At 35.3% G+C, this 19,569-nt stretch overlaps 1 protein-coding gene across 2 annotated transcripts; it reads left to right on the top strand.

Annotated features, from left to right (window-relative positions):
- Positions 1 to 2,694: 2,694 nt before the first annotated feature.
- LOC145218062 (uncharacterized) lies at positions 2,695 to 19,445 on the top strand. 2 transcript variants are annotated; one of them, XM_080085451.1, is made up of 26 exons: positions 2,695 to 2,837; positions 2,894 to 2,947; positions 3,106 to 3,180; positions 4,128 to 4,268; positions 5,234 to 5,366; positions 5,472 to 5,621; positions 5,691 to 5,829; positions 8,132 to 8,272; positions 8,373 to 8,514; positions 8,588 to 8,686; positions 8,752 to 8,845; positions 10,105 to 10,362; positions 10,605 to 10,742; positions 12,010 to 12,171; positions 13,411 to 13,463; positions 13,602 to 13,739; positions 13,847 to 13,963; positions 14,190 to 14,252; positions 14,695 to 14,749; positions 15,099 to 15,157; positions 16,404 to 16,491; positions 16,561 to 16,788; positions 16,917 to 17,014; positions 17,102 to 17,318; positions 17,534 to 17,668; positions 17,864 to 19,445. In XM_080085451.1, the coding sequence occupies exons 2-26, from the start codon at positions 2,897 to 2,899 to the stop codon at positions 18,052 to 18,054; spliced, it is 3,165 nt and encodes a 1,054-aa protein (XP_079941577.1). In that variant the 5' UTR covers positions 2,695 to 2,837; positions 2,894 to 2,896; the 3' UTR covers positions 18,055 to 19,445. The 2 variants fall into 2 exon arrangements, with proteins under 2 accessions (XP_079941577.1, XP_079941578.1); XM_080085452.1 differs by lacking the exon at positions 10,605 to 10,742 and having other exon boundaries at positions 2,696 to 2,837.
- Positions 19,446 to 19,569: the final 124 nt, after the last annotated feature.

The raw sequence follows: 19,569 nt of genomic DNA, 5'->3' as shown, positions 1-19,569 counted from the left end.
TAGTTGATATGTGTTATTGTTTCGTCAGGAGTTGTGTATCAGCAAGATGTGTTCCAGCATGTCAATGCTTTTTTTGTGAATGTGACGAAACAAAGAAAAAAAGTTTTTTGGGGGTTTGCAAAGCCTATGGTTATTTTTAATTCTAATAAAAACAAGCCTTCATAAAAATGTTTTATATATTTCTATATTTTATAAAAAAGTTGCACAAATATAATTTCCTCTTTACCCCGGTGAAAAATTTTAGCAGAACAAAGTCCCAATAAACATTAGAAATTGCGCCATCTAGAAAAACTTCCCGTGTGAGTCTGTTTGCAAAACATGGACCTGCTAATATTCTAACTTTATGGTCTTAGCGCGCATTTGTGCAATTTGATAGTATCGCACGGCCTATTGATTATGTTATGATTCACTGTTCGGTATGTGTTTGTATTGGTTTGACAGGATTCTTTCAGAGTAGAACTTTTGGTAGCAATGGTTTGCAAACTTGGAGATTACAGTAATCGCAAAAGCTGTTCGTGTTTGACATTTGATCGTTTGTGTGTTTTCTAAACTTGATTAGGAAGTTCGTATAGCCTTGATTATAATTTCCGATGGTAAGCGTTCGTGTGGTTTATATTGGTTGAATATAAATATATAATCATAATTTTTGTCACTGTCCTTGTTTTCTTACAATCCCCTGTGCAAATGAAGTAAAATGACATGGAAGTTGCTGTTGGTGAGTTCCTGTTTATTTCCCTGGACCCTGACAAGATAATTTGACAACTTTTTGGTGTGTTGTTGGCTCCGCCTCCGCTTATTGCATCATTGCTATGATTGTTATTTGTTATTACTGTGCTTGAAAATGTTTTATTTTTAAAACAACCAGTTGTATTTTTAACATAAATGTTATTTTTAATGCTAAATTCTTAATAAAAACAGGTTTTTAATTGGTTACCTTATTCCCGGGCACTAAAAACCAAATTTCCGGAAGGGAACCATAATGAAACTGTATGTTTCTAGTAAAGTTTCTTTTCCCAATGAGAATTTCTCGAAAAAGTTCGGTCTTGGTTTTATTCACACTTGGTTGTGATACATTTATTACACGACCCACAGTCGCCTAGTTTTTTTTGTGGTTAGGTAGCCATCCTTGTTGCTTACAACAGAAAAAAACTGTAATCTTTATTTTTTGTTTCTCAAAAGAACCAAAAAGTTGAGAAATCTAGGATCCCTAGTATCAAGATACATACATAAACAGAGACACCTAAGTTTGTAGACTAGCAAATTATTATTCCAAGCCAATTTCTTTAGTTTATTTGCCGAGATTGTTAATTAGTTGGTGTAATCCCCAGGGTTGCAGGGTTGATATAAGGACTGACCTGATGCTTACGAAATATCTGATATAGCTTACCATAAGCGTTGATTTAGGGGTGACATGTATCCCCTTCTGAAAAAAACAGGGGTGACAAGATATGTATTGTCCCCCCTGTTTTTTTGTTTAAAATAAAGTATTGCCAGAAAGACCACATACTTGCCTATGCAGTAAAGTAGTTGAAACCAGCTGTTTGTAAGATTGAAGGTCACAATCAATGACAATCGCAAGTGTCTGGTGGTTTGTTATGCAAGTAACAGTGGTTGCAGTAACAATCGGCATTGTTATGTGATTGTTAATTGGTTTATTCCCAGTACAGGCAGGTTATTGAACTATCTTATATTTGCTTTATGTTAACTGTAGGAATGACTAGTCAAACTAATATATAGGCATTTTTGCAGCCAAAACGCAAGCAACCCTCGAATAAGACATTTTCTGTTTAATGTTGAGTTATTTAAAAATTGTCAACACAATGTAAATGAACATCTTGAACAACTTATACTTAAAAACTGTCGCAACTTCACTATCTGACTGTGTGGAAGTTTGCTATATCTGCAAGCTTTATTTCGTTCGTCTAACTGAATAAGGGTCATAACTTAGATCGTACGGTCACCCGGACAATGGAGTAGTTAACGCAACTGCTTTGTGCTCCTAAGATTGTTGATTTCAACGGCTGATGGATGTTTCAAAAACATGGAAAGGTCTCCCTTGAAATTTTGCAAATAATTAAAAAATTGACGCCTATGATGCTTATGGCTCTATATCTTTTTTCTGTGTGTGACTTCTACTAATTATGTAGTAAGACCCCTTAAGCTTAAAGAATAATATTTTGCTGCAAATGATGTGTTTAATCACATTTTAAAACACCTTGTGATGTGGATTTGCACTGATTCTTTGTGGCATGGATAACAGCATTGAGGATACTGTGGTGGTTAAACTAAGGTAGTGTCCACTAGAAAAGGGACCTATTTTGATTTCACTATATTTTGTCACCTGGAGTTTGTCCATGCCATTTTGTCATGAATTTTCGGGGTGGTTTTGATTGCAACTTTTCACAGGTAGGTATGGTCATGTGGATGTGCCGTGTGTTTTGTTTGCCACAATGGCCTGAGGGAGTACCCTGTAAACCATGAGGCAGTAAAACATTTTTGAACCCCCAACCCCCCCTTGGATACGCCACTGCATTTATGGCACCCAATACAAAATAATGTAGAAAGTCTATTTCATTTTTGAAAAAAGCTTACAGTGCTGAACCACCTTTGTTCGAGATATTGTTTACAAGCTTGCTTTACAATTTAAATTCAAACATTGAAGCAAGATAGCAAAAAAGTGTACATCTGTTCAATTTGGTGTATTTTTACAGGTTTATGCTGTGGATTTGATTGATTAGTACTAGTACAACTAAGTTTAAATTATAAGTTTTTTGGACAATGTCAAAATTTAACTTTTTTGTGCATCATGACAAGATGGAATAATTTAGAATAATAAGGTAAGTTGAATTGTCTACCACAAAACAAGGAAATCACAATTATGATTTTTTTGCAGGTCATGGAGAAAAATGGTGTTTCATCTACAGATATAATCCACACATCAAACAAGGTGAGAATGTCATGTCATGTTTCAAAAATATATAATAATGGCAATTTTTAGCATAAACTAGTTATGTTGCAACATTTGATACAACAAGCATTATGTTATGCTGGCAGCTGTGTGGTTATTTGCTTTGATCCTAATGTAATTTATTATATTTTTCATAGATATGCGGGATGCAGACTCCTGAAGAAACGAAAAGTCTTTTAAAAAGCTTACCCGATTCCCCAGCTACAAACAAGGCATGCATTACATTTAGCTACTATCACTTCATCAAAATTAACATGCTCCTCATGTGCAGAAATAAAGGAATGTTTTAAAAATGTGCCAGTGTAAGGTTGCTGGGTATTATTTAAATTTGCAGTATGTGCTCGTCAAACTCTGCATGCTAGGAACTTGGCTGGGGAATTAAAGTGGAACCATCAAAACCACTTGCTATCATGGGACTAGAAGTTGTGCATTGATCACTTTCAACTAGGCCAAGTGGGTTATCCCACAGGGCATTGCTGCTTGTTTGCCATCGCTTTAAGGATAAGAAAAGCCACACTGCACTGTTTTGCAACAGTTATCCTATCCCAGCATTATTAGGTCCATGCGTCATTGGGTTTAATGCAATTAACCATATTTGGTCACAAATTTGCATAGTTTAAGCTTTGATGTGTTACCATTGTCATTATCTTTTTAGCAGTGTTGGGCCACTTACAAATCTGGTTTTGAATAACCTTGGACATTAATTCTAAAAGGATTCTTATTTAATTGCTTATTACCCCGTTAGTGGTCATGCTTACAGAATAAAAATATTTAAAATATAAAATCTCATCACCCTGTAATGTTGATGTTGGACTGTTGTGGTGTTGTGGTTTATGCAATTACAAGTAATAGGGTTGTTAAATGAATTATACATAATTTAATGGAATATAGCTCATGCTTGAGTGAATTTCTGTTGATCAAGATAACTACTTTTGGGTGGAGCCATTAATTTCACATGAAATATTAATTTACTGGCTTTCTTTACATTCAATCAATTAGAAACCTATACTAGATTAGGTTGATTATGTGATAGATTTATAATGCTTGGTCCTAAAAATGCCATCAATGTTATGTGTAAAGCTATTCTTATACACTGCTCATACATTTAGTTTAATTTGTTTATGTTTCTGTATTTACTATTGTTATGTGTAACTCAAAGGTAAGAAGAAAGAAAACGCTTCAGCGTGGAATTGCTTTTCATGGAGAGGAAAATTCTGATAATAGAGAAGAAAATGCTGATGAGTTTATTGCAACGGACAACAACATTTTTCCATCACCTGTGGCCATCACACAAGAAGAGGTAAGTAAGAGAATACCAAGAAAGCTAGAAAACAAGAAAATGGCAAATCCTATTTGTCTTTTGTGCAAAGTGGTTTCATTCTGACCAAAAAATCGGGTTTATATAACAACTAAAAGAGCTGATTTTGGCACTTTTGTATTACAAAAAACAATGACATTGTGTAGCAAGTATTTTTTGAAATTGACATTTAGTGCATTTAGGTCACCATTTTATGAAACAACCAGATAAAACAAAGCAATGTTGAGTTACTGGTGTTTGTCAAATAAAAGTGTGTGTATTGGTGTATAAAAAAAGTGATGGATAAATGCAACAACATACTTCTGGGCTCACAATGTAGAAAACCAGAAAAGTCATAAAATACTAAAATAATACAAGACATTATGCTATGTTATTTTTGGATGCAAAACATCCCCCGTTCCAAATAAATCTAGGCATTTGTTTCTTTCTTAACTTGTGTGCATACGTTTGTGTCAATTACAAAAATCAGTTGACTTTTAGAATCAGTTCTTTGCCTGCTTCATCTGTACATACACAAGGTGTTTGGTCTGATTTTAATAGCGCTGTTGGTTTGAAAAGGTTTTGTTATATTGAATGAATGGGCTGACCTGATCAATATTGTGCCTGCCATATGTGACCAAGAAAACATTACCTTAAACTGAAAAATCTCCTTATGTCAAGCCTTTTAAGCAAATAAAATTAATATGTCTGTCCTTTTGAGGTTCATTGTAGATAATATGGCCTGGTAAGTGCTAATATTGATGTTCTGGCTAAATTTTTTTGGTGATTGTGAATGTCAGAAGTTCATAGGCATAATATTTATAAAAAGCTTTGTGTTGTATAAAAATCAAAATGCAAGACTGGTGTCAACTATACCTGCATATCAGAGTTGGCATTTTGTAGTATTTTCTTGACACAAAACATCTAGGATGTATACATACTGTTTACTTCATCATATTTTCATGCAGGCTTTGCGAGAGACATGTTGTCACATGACAAGGCAAAACAGTCGCCAGCAGCTAATAAATTCACTTAATGCCATAAACAACGAAACACCAGAAGATGCCCATGCAGTTGTCAATGGTGTCACCAGTGATTGTGGTAACTGAATGATTGCTAGATTGTGTGTTGTAAACAAAATGGAATAACTCAATCCTTTATGTTTCGTACAAAATCTTTTTTGCATAACTAAATGCTATTTTTTAGGCAACCCAGTGAGGCGGAGAGAAGTGGAAAAACCTCCACGACTGCAAAAACAAGCAAGTCGTGATCGCATTTCCACTCAATTCACAAAACAAGTAAACAACACTTGCTCAGACAGTAACAACGGTCATGTCAATGGCACCCTACAACGAGGTTTTTGTTGTTGTTTTTATGGTAAACAAGTAACTTTGTTTTACAGTTACTTACACTTTTTTGTTTCAGAATCGAGCACTGAATGTTTAGATTCGATGGGTGTTGACGTCCATGAGTTTTTAGTGAAAGCATTGCAGAGCAACCCTCGTGATCGAAGCATATTATTAAAACTTGAACATGACATGGTGAAATTTGTCAACAACAAACAGTATGTTAACTTTAAATGCTTTTAATTTTGTGAATATATCTTCACTAATATATGTAATTTGTTTTCCCATACTTCATTATGGGTCCCCTTCCCTGAAGGGGACACATATTGTTTTTGTCTATATTTTTTTTTCTTTTTTTCTTTTTTTCTTTTTTCTTTTTTCTTTTTTTCTTTCTAACGCGGATTTGTTCCCATGTTTTGGTCAAGAAAGAATGGTTCAAACTTTTTCAAATTTACACACATTACAGATATTGGTCTAAAGATGGTCCATGTGAATTTTGACCCTGTTTGATCCCTCGGTTCACCCACAGCCCCCCAAAACGTAAAATTTTTAACGCGGATTTGTTCCCACGTTTTGATCAAGAAAGAATGGTTCAAACTTTTTCATATTTACACACATTATAGATATTGGTCTAAAGATGGTCCATGTGAATTTTGACCCCATTTGATCCCTCAGTTCACCCACAGCCCCCCAAAACGTGAATTTTTTTAACGCGGATTTGTTCCCACGTTTTGGTCAAGAAAGAATGGTTCAAACTTTTTCAAATTTACACTTATTATAGATATTGGTCAAAAGACGGTCCATGTGAATTTTGACCCCTTGGTTCACCCACAGCCCCCCAAAACGTGAAATTTTTAAAACGGCTATACTTGCTAAAGCAGATGTTTCTGGAGTTACATACGTTTTGATTGGTACATTGCAGCGTATTTTAAACTATTTTGTAACTTAAAGTTGTATATATCCATTTTCACCCCTTTAGCCCCAAATATTTGTTTGTTTGTTCACATGTTATTGAGGCCAGAAATACAAGACTTAACCTGCTGAAATTTTTAACAGCTGTGGATAGGGTGCTCCTTGTTGGCTGGTAAAAATTTCAGTGCAATCGGCTCAGTAATAGTAAATATACGGTTTTACATACAATCTTCTGTCATATTTGTGCTCGCTCAGTGCACAGCTGACGCAATGGGAGTGATTAACGATAGTGGCACATGGAAAAAATGCCTCTGCTTCACGCATGAACGCAGTCGTCACTTGACCATTTTCTCATTGGTTGGAATTAAGATGATACGGTGTTAGTGATATTGCGCTGTAAACGTTAACGCTGCGGGGTCATGGCAGGGACAGGCGATGCGTATGACGTCATGACCGTATTTGCCTGTCGCTCAGTGCACAGCTGACGCAATGGGAGTGATTGACCATAGTGGCGCATAGAAAAAAAAATGCCTCTGCTTTACGCATGAACGCAGTCGTTACGTGACCATTTTCTCAGACAGATAGAAGTCTCAACTCTCAAGGGAGTAATTCACTTGTTTACGATTAAGGCGGGTGAATGCAGCGGGAGTGCTCAGCTTGACGTCCGGACCGACGTTTTATGAGGCAGTCGTGTCGGTGATTAGAAATCAGCTGTTTTTGCGCAGCTATGCTATGTCGTTTTATCAAGTTGTCAAGCTCATTTTAAGTTTTGGAAAATTGTGTTTAAAAACTGACCTTGAACGACAATATCAAGGTCAAAGCATGAGAATAAATTAAAAGTATTTTTCCTGTTCCTATTTACTAATTATATGACAATAATGATGCAAAAACAATACGGACAAAACTTTTTGGGTTAAGGCTAAAGTTGGTTAAGCTTGTCCTTAAGAATCTAAAAATAACCAGTATGTTTGTTTCCCATAAATCCGCACAAACGCGCATGTGGGGACCCATTCGTTTTTGCTTGCAAAAACAATCATATGTGTAGATCAAATGATGTGTATAGTAAATTGGTAAATTTTTGCTGTTACCAAATCGCATGTGCATATGTGTGGGGACCCATTAGATTATGCTTGCAGAAACAATTAGGTTATAAAGTGCCAGGAAAAAGATAGGGACCCAATTAAATGTAGGTGCCAAATATATATCCATTATGAATATAGTAAATGGAATATGTGATACATCATTAAATATGATGTAGTATGTATAACCCGGCAATATATAGGAAAACCACTATTCTAGTTTTTAACGAAATTGCTTAGATATGTTTTGGGTCATTAACTTTGCATTGCCTCAGTGGGGTTTGTCATTGTTTCAATCAGTCAAATTAGTGCTGGTAGAAATTAGGTTAGCATTGTTGTGCATTTGACCATACTGTAGAGGTAAAGAAAATATTGTAATTTTGGGGTCTTATGCCCCAATGAGTCCAATAAGGATGAAAACAATTCTTACTTAAAATCACTTTTTAAACCTTTGATGTTGTACTGGCTTGTCAATGAACTTGAGAAAAAACAAGAAAAGTTAATCTGTGCTGTAATGTTTGTGTTGCAGAATCGAATTTATGCGGTTTCCTGAAATGACTTCTTACCACAGAATGTTAGTACATCGGGTGGCAGCATACTTCGGTATGGATCATAATATTGATGCCAAAGGGACATCTGTTATCATAAATAAAACCAAAAGCACAAGACTGTAAGTTTTTCTGCTGTTTTCTCTTGACATATTATAGTCATGAGTACAGCAACTGGTTGCAAATTTTCAAAAATATTGGACAACTTTCCCATTTTTTTAGGCCTGATACAAAGTTTAGTGAACACATTTTGAGTGCAAGTGAGCTTAATGCAGCTCAGGAAGATATGAGAAGACGTTCCATCCTGAAAAGAATGCAAAACTGCCAAAGTCTTGATCATACCAATGTGTTGGAAAACAACAAGGTTCACATTATTTATCTTGTGGTATAATTATATTTTTTTTCTAATTTTGTGTATATCAATTTTATGCATGTAGGCATTATCCCATGAGGATTGGAAAAATTACAAGCAGCGTTCGTTTGAAGAGAGAGAAAACAACTACGAGAAAATTCGAGCTAGGATATTTAAAAACCAAGTGAGTGAAACAGAAAATTTAAATTCTTGTATTATGTTGGTTTTGACTTTCTGATTGGTTGTTAGGGAGCTGATAATGGTCGGTTTCACAAAGAAGTTCGAAGTAAGGACAAGGAACGTGTTCTGGCTCAATGGAAAAAAAGACCCTGGAGTAGCACTGGTAAATTACCAAGGATATGTCAAGGGGACACATTTTTTTTTCTTTTTTTTTCTTCCCTAAAGTTTGTCCACCCTCTTGCCATGAAATGTTTGATGGATTTGGATGAAATTTTCATGGATGGTAGATATAGTCATGTAGATGTGCCATTTGTTTTGTTTGACCAAATAGTCCCAGTATTTACCCCGCTAGCCCCCAAAGTCTAAAACGTTGTTGCAGCAAACCACAAACGAAAGGTTTCTGTGGTGTTACAAGGGCAACTAGACATATGCCGTTTGTGGATTGGTCACTGGACCTGTTTGCAGATGGCGGTCAGGGGGTGTTAATAGCCCTATAACATCTAAAGCCAAAACACCTCTAGTGGTCAAAATTTGAAACATTGGCCGATTGCGACAAAATTTTACAGGACTCTTGATTGGATCATTGATTTCATATTTTATTAGTTTGGGGGTAGAACCCCATCAGTTACCCCACTAGCCCCCTAAAATGGGTGAATTTTTTAAACATTGTCGGAATTGGCTGAAATTTGGACAGTTTGTTCAGTTTGCCATAATAAGCTGACGATAGTTGTGTTTTACCCTGTAGCCCCAATATTTACCCCACTAGCCCCCTAAAATGGGTGACCTTTTTGAACATTGTCGGAATAGGCTGAAATTTGGATAACTCGTAAAATATGCCATTTATAGATTTTGATTGTTGTGTTTAACCCTATAGTTCCACTATTTCCCTTTTCTTTGTTTTAAAAAATTATAGTAAATGGGACAAAGTTTAAACATTGTCTGAATTGAATTTGTATTGTTTGCTACATTGCATGATTGTTTAAGCCCTGTTCTGATCACTATGTTTTACCTTACAACACCAAACTTTCTCATGGTTATCTCTTGAAATGCATTATTTACAACTTTGCATGTGTGACGTCCCATGTGTTTCTGTCTGCAGAAACAACTAAGGTTATAAAAGACAGTGGCTAAAATGAGACCCAACATAAAATAAGTTTTGGGAATATATTGTTCACAAAAACGGTTGTAGTGTATGTGCAATGGCAAAATGTGCTAAGCCACCCTTCTAGTCTACAAATTTAGATTCTCTGCTACTTACAGTGTGAGAGCGGAAAAAGTACTTTTAGTGTTTCTAACTGGACATAACTATTTGACTTTCCTATTTGTGCCCAATTATAAGCTTTATATGGAATACATATGACCTTTTCCTTTGTTTATGTGTGTTATTTGTTGTGTCACATTTAAAAAAAAAATCTGCTGCAGATCTTGGAAGTTTGCCAGGAAGAAACCAACCAACTCCAACTGGAATGAATGAAAGTGGACTTACTGCAAAATCGAGTAGTTTTTCGGGTATAACCGTCTTATCGCGTCACACCAATAATGATGGTGGAAGTTTATCTAGCAGTACTTCATCGGTGTTTGTTGACCAATCACAGCCATACAATGGATCTGCAACTGAAGAATGGTCGGACAACCATCATTCTGCCAGTAATAATGCAAAACCTTTCTATCAAAACGTTGGTAAGTTAAAACATTTGTTTTTGTCCACAGCAAAAATAAATAGCTTACTTATGTAGTATTTTTGGTAACTCTGTTTAAAAAAACAACAACATAAGTCCTTGACTTTAAAAATGACTAAACTGCATTTCTTTGTTATATTTTCCACACTTGATGAAACCAATTGGGTAAATGTGCATGCATTTTTGTGCTTTCTGCATGATTGTGCTAATACTTTTCTTCTACTCTCCTTTCCTATCTATTAGAACTTCTTCCCAAATGTGATCTTCTCAATGGTTTTAGTTCATGTCATGTGGTAAATTTATGTGAGAAACAGATGGTCATTGCAGTACCAGAGGGTTTCACTGTAAAACCTGGTACACTCTTGACACATCCTGTAACAGGTAGAACTTCACAATAACTTTAATTTACACAAATTCAGTTGCATATAGGCAAATTAAAAACGTTTCAATAAGACTGTATTATTCTGCAGACCCAGTGTTCTGTAACTATGTTTCTGTCGCCTTCCAAAATATGTTTTACCCAAACTTCATGACCCACAATTTCATGCCTCTTCATTTTAAGCCTGTTGTAAAACAAACACCCCTGGTTTAAAGAATAATGTTTTGTTCTTATAAAATAACTTGACTTGAAAACTTACTGTTAAACACAATCAACCAGGTTTTTAATTCTAATTGTTGGCTGAAAAACACTGATTGTACTTAACAGCCATTAAGCATTGAATCCTAGTTTAGTGGCCACTGTTCTCTTAAACTATTGTTATTGTGTTGAACATATATGTTTCCTTTTCTTAGACCAGTGGTTCCCAACCAGGGCCCACAAGCTGTGTTCCGGGGGGCCACGGGTGTAGATTCACAAGAAACACTCACTAAAAGCCATTTTCTTGTTAACTTTATTCCCTAATTCAATGGACTATTTCACATACTATTTGTCGACAGTGAGGTTTATCACAATTACGGATTCTTGGTTACTCTATTCGACCTGTTTAAAGCCGAAATTAGTACCGAATTCCAACACGAGATTGCCTTTTACATTTTTCAAGGGGGCCACAGGTCCTTCAGGGTTACTTAAAGAGGGCCACGAGGCCAAAAAGTGACTTTTAGGGGGCCACGGTTTACCAAAGGTTGGGAACCACTGTCTTAGACTCATTTTCTGCTTGTTGTTGACTATATCTGTGATACAAACATTGGTAATTAAGATTTTAGATTGAAAGTAAAATCGTTCTGTTTGTGGACTTTTCGTAAACATGTGTTGTAACTGTAAATTTTTTTCATTCATTCCAATGATGTTTTACATTTTCCGTTGCAATACTCTGTGATGTCATACTTTAATGCAGTAGTTCTCAAACTGTGCGTCGCGACGCCTTGGTGCGTCGTTTTAATTTTCCAAGGGTGTCGCAGAATAGTTCCGTTTCGTGGCTTTTTGTTGTTGTATCAATAAACATAACTTTAATAATAGGTTTTCTCTTTAACTTACATTTGCTGGTGAGTTGCATATCCAGAAAACCTTTCCAGGGGCGTCGCAACAAAAAAAGTTTGAGAACCACTGCTTTGATGGGTTCAATTAATAACCATGTACATGTAAACATTAGTGACAATTATACTGTCTTTTAACCAAAAGGAATGTAATTTGTCTTTGATGTTATTATAGGAAATCCCTATGTTAATCTTGACGGTTATCCCATATTGTATTCGTCCGATGCAGCAAACATTCCTGGCTACCAAACCAGGCCAGTACCACTGCAGTATCCTCATATGCAGCCTTACACTGTGCCTCAACCATCGATGTCACCATATGGAATTGTGAATCCAGGTATCAAGAATTTGTTGGTTGGTGCATTGCAAAATATTGATTCACACACAATTCACTTTTTTCACCCAATTATTCAATGGACTTGGTGATGTTCTTGCAACCCAAAAGCATTTAAACATCAATGCCTAGACCAGGAGTGCACAACCTGCGGCCGTACGGCCGCATACGGACGAATAGACGATTTTGTGCGGCCGTGAACATGTTTATTAAAATTTGCACTGGCGGCTGTGACAGAAAAAAAACTCTTTTGCTAAGTATTTTGACTTTCAAACTGCATTAAATAGATTTTGTAAAACTGTAAAGAATATTACCAGCCTAGTAACCCTGTGCATAACACTTTATATACGCCTATTGTATGCAAACAATGCAAATGAACAGTCATCTCTTGCGTCACAATATAGATTATGACGTCATAAAAAGCTCAGACTGGTCGACTGTTTAGCTCAATCTGTGGATCAAGTTTTAAATTATCCGGGCTTTTTGGACGCCATTAGATGGTTTATGTATGTGGGACAAGCCCTATTTTCACAGAATAAATTTAAAAACAAAAACAACCAGGTAATTGGCGGCCGATGGTGAAATAAGGATCTGCGATGCGGCCGTCTTAGCAAAAAGGTTGTGCACCCCTGGCCTAGACCTTTCTGAAAGGTCTCTTCCAAGTGATCATCATGTGTGTCATTTGTCAGTCTTTTTGATTAATAATAAAAATCAGCTGTTTTGGGGCAGCAGTCAGTAATATGTGGTTTCAGACATAAAGATAAAAAGTTTGGTTTGGTGCAAGACTACATACCTTATTATTTTTACATGAAATAAACCTGTCACTTTCGTTTATATAATTCAGACAAAAAGTTGTTGTCAAAAACCACCTTGTTGAAAATGTTACCACAAGTCGTATGGTTTTAAAGTTTGAGTTGATGCTTTGTACAAATTTGTCATGTAGAATCTTAAAATAATTGCACCATAACCAATAAATAATAAATCTTAAAATAAAATTACTCAAGGAATATACAATTTGCCAAATTTTACAGGGATTTTTTTACTTCTAATGTTGATTTATAGCAATTTAATTTTTGAATTGTTTTTCTTATTATTACAGTTTGCAATTAAATGCATTTTTCCCCTAACTAACAATAACCTATGGTTTTAGAATAAAATGTACCAGAGTTTTCAGTAAGATTTAATGTTTTTGTTTTGCAACAATATACAATTGTATAGTTTTACTCTTTTTGTTGTATGTAGATGTAGAGCCCCCTGTACTTCACCAGCGTCCTCCGAATGGTCCTGTCATTCAGGTAAGGTAACAAAATTGTCAAACTGTGTCAAAGAAATCATAAAAGTGCAACATTGGTAGTTATGTAGATTGCTTCATAAACACCTCAGTTAATTATAGCACCTTATAAACAAAATTTAAATTCATATTTTACAAACAGGCACAAGTATCATCAGAAACAACAACAACAAACAGTAACAGTGGCACACCACTTCATGTGTATCATCCTGCTGTCTACCCTCCATATCCCCAAGCTCCTGTCCATTTACTCTACTACCCTAGTGGACAAGCTCACCAGGTAACAAATGCCATATCATGCTCATAATACAAGTTTTTTGTGCATTTGTTTTTTGCAAATTTTAGATGCACATTATAGCGTTTAAAAGATTTATGGTTTATGTGCAGGTATCTGCATCAAAACCCACTGAAACCGACAAACAGTCTTATTCACATGCTGCTCACCTAGATAAAGCAAACACAGAAATGCAGTCACTTACTTTACAGACCAACAATAGTGAAGAGGTAAGTCAACAATTGGAAATTCTTTTTTTTTTAATTTAAAAAAATAAGAATTATTAAATAGATTTAGTGTAATTGTGGTGGTTGGCTGAGCAAATAAGGCATTTATTTAAAACCTTTAATTTTTAGGGTTGGTGCTTTTATAGAAAATTATTTTTTTGGTACATATAGGACATACTTAGTTAAAAACAATTTACCTGCATTGATTGGATATATTATTTAATTTCAGTGGGACAGTTCAAATGCAGACAACAAAGAAGTTTCCGCTGGTGACCAAGTTCACTCTTCAAAAGTAAGTTACTCCAAGCCATCTTCTGCAGACATACAGTGTTTGCATACAAACTGCATTCAGGAAAACTTAAGAATTTGCAATAAATAAACTAAACAGTTACAATAGTACGCCCAGGTTTGAAAATTTAAAATAACAAAATCATGGTTTGACATAAATTAAATAATCAGATCAATATTACATAATAAATGTCATTTCTGTTAAAGAATAATTAAATCTGTTAAACTTTGTACATTTCCTCATTTTGACTTTGCTTCTTAGCACAAGCAAGCTTGCGGACCACCACAATTTGGAACCACTGTTTTGGTACCAATGCATTTGTGTCGGTTCAGACAATAATAGTGTAAATGGCAAAAGTAAATAGAATCTCATTACAGTTTGCAAGATATATCCCTTTTAGAAATTATTCCAGTTGTGACATTTGCAAATATTCTTTTTATTTTAGAGTGATTGCCCTGTTGTGGATGTTGCAGATCTCAAACCAACAATGTCTAGACCAGGTATATCTCTGTGAAAAAAATTGTGTAGTGCAATGTTGGGCAACCTTGGTATGTAAGGTGTTTGTGATGGTCTCCTGCAGTGTTTTTTAAGGTGTTTTGGGGGACCGAAAACCTTAAAAAAAAACTGGTCTCCTGCAAAATTTTTGGTATCTCATTTAAGCCAAGATTGAAAAAATTAATTTTATAAAACTAATAAATCTCTTTTTTCCAGTTTGTTATGATTTCATTGTATTAAATGAATAACCTTCAAATACAAACTGCTTTCTGATAACTATCTATTGTTGAAGAGTGTTATGAAATGTAAAAATATTGAACATTTGTACTATAACTTTGCACATGTCATTCTTAGAGACTTCAGTAAATAGAAAAAATGCTAAAGAGATTAGTGATGGGTCATCAAGCATTCAGGTAATGTATGCTGTAATTTCAACTGTGCCTAAATTTCCTGTGAGAAAATCATAAGATATGTAATAATTATGGGTCCCTTTCCCTGAACACATATTGATTTTACTCGAATTGTTTTTGTTTTCCTTTTTTTTCTTCCCAAAGTTTGTCCGACTCGTTTTTCCATCAAATGTTTGTTGGATTTGAATGAAATTTACGCAGATGGTAGATATATTTATGTAGATGTGCATCCCACTTTGTTTTTGTTGATAACCCCAGTATTTGCCCCGCTAGCCCCCGAAAATGGGTTATTTTCTTCCCAAAGTTTGTCCGACTCATTTTTCCATCAAATGTTTAATGGACTTGGATGAAATTTACACAGATGGTAGATGTAGTTATATAGATGTGCGTCCCACTTTGTTTTTGTTGATAACTCCGGTATTTACCCCGCTAGCCCCCTAAAATGGGTATTTTTCTTCCTAAAGATTGTTCGACTCGTTTTGCCATCAAATGTTTGATGGGTTTGGTTGAAACTAACACAAATGGTAGATATAGTTATGTAGATGATGTGCATCTCACTATGTTTGTCCTAAAAAACAGTATTTATCCCGCTAGCCCCCTAAAATGGGTCAGTTTGTAAACAGTGTCGGAAAAAAGTCCTAGATAGTATTATTATTTAAGCCTAGTGCCAGTCACTGTGTTTTACCTTACAACACCCAACTTTCTCATGGTTATCTCTTGAAATGCATTATTTTCAACTTTGCATGTGTGGGGGACCCATGAGTTTTTGCCTGCAGAAACAACTAAGGTTATAAGGATGATGGCTAATATGGGACCCAATACAAATTAAGCATAGGAAATATATTAATGTTTCAAAATAGGTTATAGTGTAAATGCAACGGCAAAATGTGCTAAGCCACCCTTCTAGTTTTACTCAACTCCATGAATCATTGTAAATGTGCTGTAACAAAGATCAGCTATTTAGCAATTTTCTTTGATATGTTGTGTATGATTTACTTTAACCATGTATGATAAAAGGAAATTGTATATTTATGTTTGATTTACTTCAACAAATTTGATTTTTCTTAAAATATCTTTAAAAAGACTTGATTTAAACTTACTGGAAAAACACTATGGCTTGTAAAATATCATTTTGAAATTTTGAATATGTTGGCCAATATTGTTGTTTTTTGTCTGTTTTATAACAGCCGTCACAGAAAAATGTCTTATTTTTATATTTAAAAACTGATACAAAGTCTCTTTATTTTAGGAAACATCACAAAATATGGTTTCAAATACTGCAGCACCAAATACAGCTCCTGTATTGACAGACAACACCAAACCCATTTACAATCAAGGTCAGTGTATAAATCAGTGGTTTTCATATCATGCTTGGCACCAATTGCAGTTTACATCATTTTCTTTAGTTCCTGCTAATGCAGTTCCCCCAATTCATGCTGGACCAGGTAGTGTGGCATTTTACACCCCAAATGATGCCAACTTCGTTAAAGCCGGTCATTCAGTATTGGCCAGATCCCACCCACTAATGAGTCAACCCCATGTTTATTCCACAAATGTAATGCGACCACCTGTGTGCGAAGCTAATGTTCACATTTTACCTGGGGAACAGTCAAATGATTATTGTGCTCATCAAAGTAAGTCATTGTATTTAAAAACAAAATAATAATAGACGTAAAATTTAAAACGAAAAACTGTCATTCTGCCAAGTTTTATTCACAAAAACTTCGCTTTAAAATAGTAAACACGTGTTTTTGTTTTGCAGCACCTGGGGTCATAAACTACAATTATATGTCTTCACCATCTCCTCAGCCTGTCTATTATGTACTTCCTAACAACACAAATCAAATTCAATCCTACCAGGTTTGGCAAAAGTTACAAAATGCTTATGTTGTCAAGAGGATAAAGAAGAATAGTGATTATGTTTAATCTTGTTTCCCTGTTTTACAGAATCTGCCCCAACATCAACTCCCAAACAACATGCATATTAACTCACCCATCGTTTACTCCCCAATGCCTCAAGGATACATGGCCCCTCATTTTCCCATGCAGTCACCGTCTTACCCTTTTCAAGTTGGAGGCTTAGGTGAAGGTAGCAAGTACAGTGTCCCATCCAGTGGTAACAGTGTTTCAAGTAATTTAGAAACTGGAGCAAACTCACTACAAGGTATTACTTTGGTTTATTCAGAACCGTTTTTATAGGTTTCAGTTATTTAACTTACCGATGGTACTTGTCAAACTCATTATTATATGAGTTTATTGCTTAAAAAAGTTAAAAGTTGCTAAAAATTGCTAAAAGTTTAATAGTTAAACAATTGCTCAAATGTTGACAGACAGAAATTGTTTTGAAATCAGTACAAAAATACATTTACTTTCATACAGCTAACAAATCATGTAATGTAATGGATGAAGTTTATCCAATGTCGGTGATGTGTCATGAAACAGGAATCAATTGTCCAATGCTAAATAAATTTGCTGCCCGACACAGTGCAAAGATTGTCCAGTTTGAGAGCAAAGGTATCACTGTTACTCAAAGCTTTTTTCCCCATATTTTGCACTTACCAACAACCACCACCCTAAATCCTGCAAATGAATATAATAATACTGATCAACATCGAAATTTTGACATAAAATAATCTTTGTGGTGTGTGACTAAACCCATATTTTTTTCTGATAAAACTCATATCTACCTATATTTTTTTTGCTTTTCAGGTGATAGTGATGACATTTACTTATTATTTCCATCACTTCATCTTGCGACAAACGCAATAAATGCACTGGAGACCGAACGTCAATCATCCACTGAAAACTCTCCAAAGTTCCACCTTTCGCACATACAAGATGTCAATCATCGCAATGATGTTGTTTCACAAGTGCGTGAAATCAATAATGTAAAGATCTGATTTCATTTTATGCTGCCATCAAAGTTCATGATTAATATGGTGCAAATGCTTTTCCTGTGAGTGTTTTTTATTTTTGTTCGTTTTTTCAATCGTGCTGATTTTATTCGACTGTCTACCTTCTGTGGTGAATTTATCTCACACTTTTTTGTTTGTAACGGAGCCTGTAGGCATGACCTAACAACTTTCATTGTTCTTGGAGTCTATTAGGTTCTAAGATAATTGGGGTCCATGTTGGTAAAACTGTTGTACAGACATTACACACATGCAGATACCGAATTTCTACCAGAATTACCAGTTGATCTGCAAAGTAATGTTGTTAGCAAATGTGTTTTAATGAGCAAAAAAGATTTGTGTGTTTGATCCCAAATCCTTTAATGAAGGAAAAGTGGTAAATAATTTGTAACATTTTAAGCCGACCCTCTGTATCGACATTTATTACTTATGCACATCAAACTACATTTTGTTTCACTCTTATTTTGCTGACCCTCCTGTACACCAAGATTTAAAACAGCTGAGATGTATTCAAAGTTTTCACACCATTACTCAAAAATCGGTTTTCAACCGTGTGTAATTTAGTACTTCAAGTGGTAGATATGGTTGCATAAGTCACATTTGTTTAATATTGATTGATTTTGTTTGGAGATATACATCATCCTGACACTTGAACCATTAGGAAAATGTGATGTGTGTCAAAAACCTTTGCACGTTTTTACTTTTATAAGATGCCAAATTGGTCCCCTCCCCCATCGTAAATGTCTGACCATCTAAAATGCCTGCGGGGAGCGACCCTTTGTGTGCATTTGTGCGATCATGTCCCATCCGAATCTTCTGTTTTATACATCATGTCATGAAACTAGGACATAATCCGTCCATATCAATTGATCTCTGTTGTTTTGCAGAGGTCAATATGCTGATACACTGTTTCACATTTTTATATCTTTCTTTCAAACGGTGCTGATGCTTCACTGCCTTTTTGCGCGTCATGTTTAAGTTCAAATGCTTCACCTGTCACTCTCTTGTTCTTCTCGCCTTTCTTCACAAATACTGTCATGTCGGCTGCCATGTTCTGTTCACTTCGCTGTATCCTACTCTAGTACTGTATTGCACATAGTACTATTTGTTAACCAAACCTTGGGGTTGAATTTCGCATTACCTCCTGACTTGAACTGCCAACCTGAGGAAGCACAGCGTTTACCTACTCATAATGCACAGTTTTCAATACACCGGTTAATGTCATGTAAAACAATTTCATGAAGCTCTATTTTGTCGGGCACAATGCTCCTCTGTCTTGTATTGCTGCTGCTGAAGCTTTTGTTTGTGGTAATTGTGAACACACAGTGATGGTGAATGTCGTAGCATGGAAATATACAACTCAAAAGGATTCACAATAAGTTGATTTTTTTACAGTAACAGAGTAGTATTGGTGATAAGTTAGGTACTGCTTATAAGCTGAAACTTGGTGAAGACTTGTGCAACTTAGTAATAAACTTTTTTCAGCCACAGGACATACAAACT

The sequence above is a fragment of the Phallusia mammillata genome, chromosome 3 (genome assembly GCF_965637545.1).
Source record: "Phallusia mammillata chromosome 3, kaPhaMamm4.hap1.1, whole genome shotgun sequence".
NCBI lineage: Eukaryota > Metazoa > Chordata > Ascidiacea > Phlebobranchia > Ascidiidae > Phallusia > Phallusia mammillata.
Note: the sequence above shows the minus strand (reverse complement) of the source record. Positions and strands in the feature narration are given on the sequence as shown.

Excerpts from the sequence above, each read along its gene's own strand:
- LOC145218062 (XM_080085451.1), top strand. The coding sequence starts at position 2,897 with ATGGAGAAAAATGGTGTTTCATCTACAGATATAATCCACACATCAAAC. Across the intron at positions 10,743-12,009 it reads CTTGACACATCCTGTAACAG|GAAATCCCTATGTTAATCTT; the intron begins GTAGAACTTCAC and ends ATGTTATTATAG. Across the intron at positions 17,669-17,863 it reads TGTCCAGTTTGAGAGCAAAG|GTGATAGTGATGACATTTAC; the intron begins GTATCACTGTTA and ends TTTGCTTTTCAG.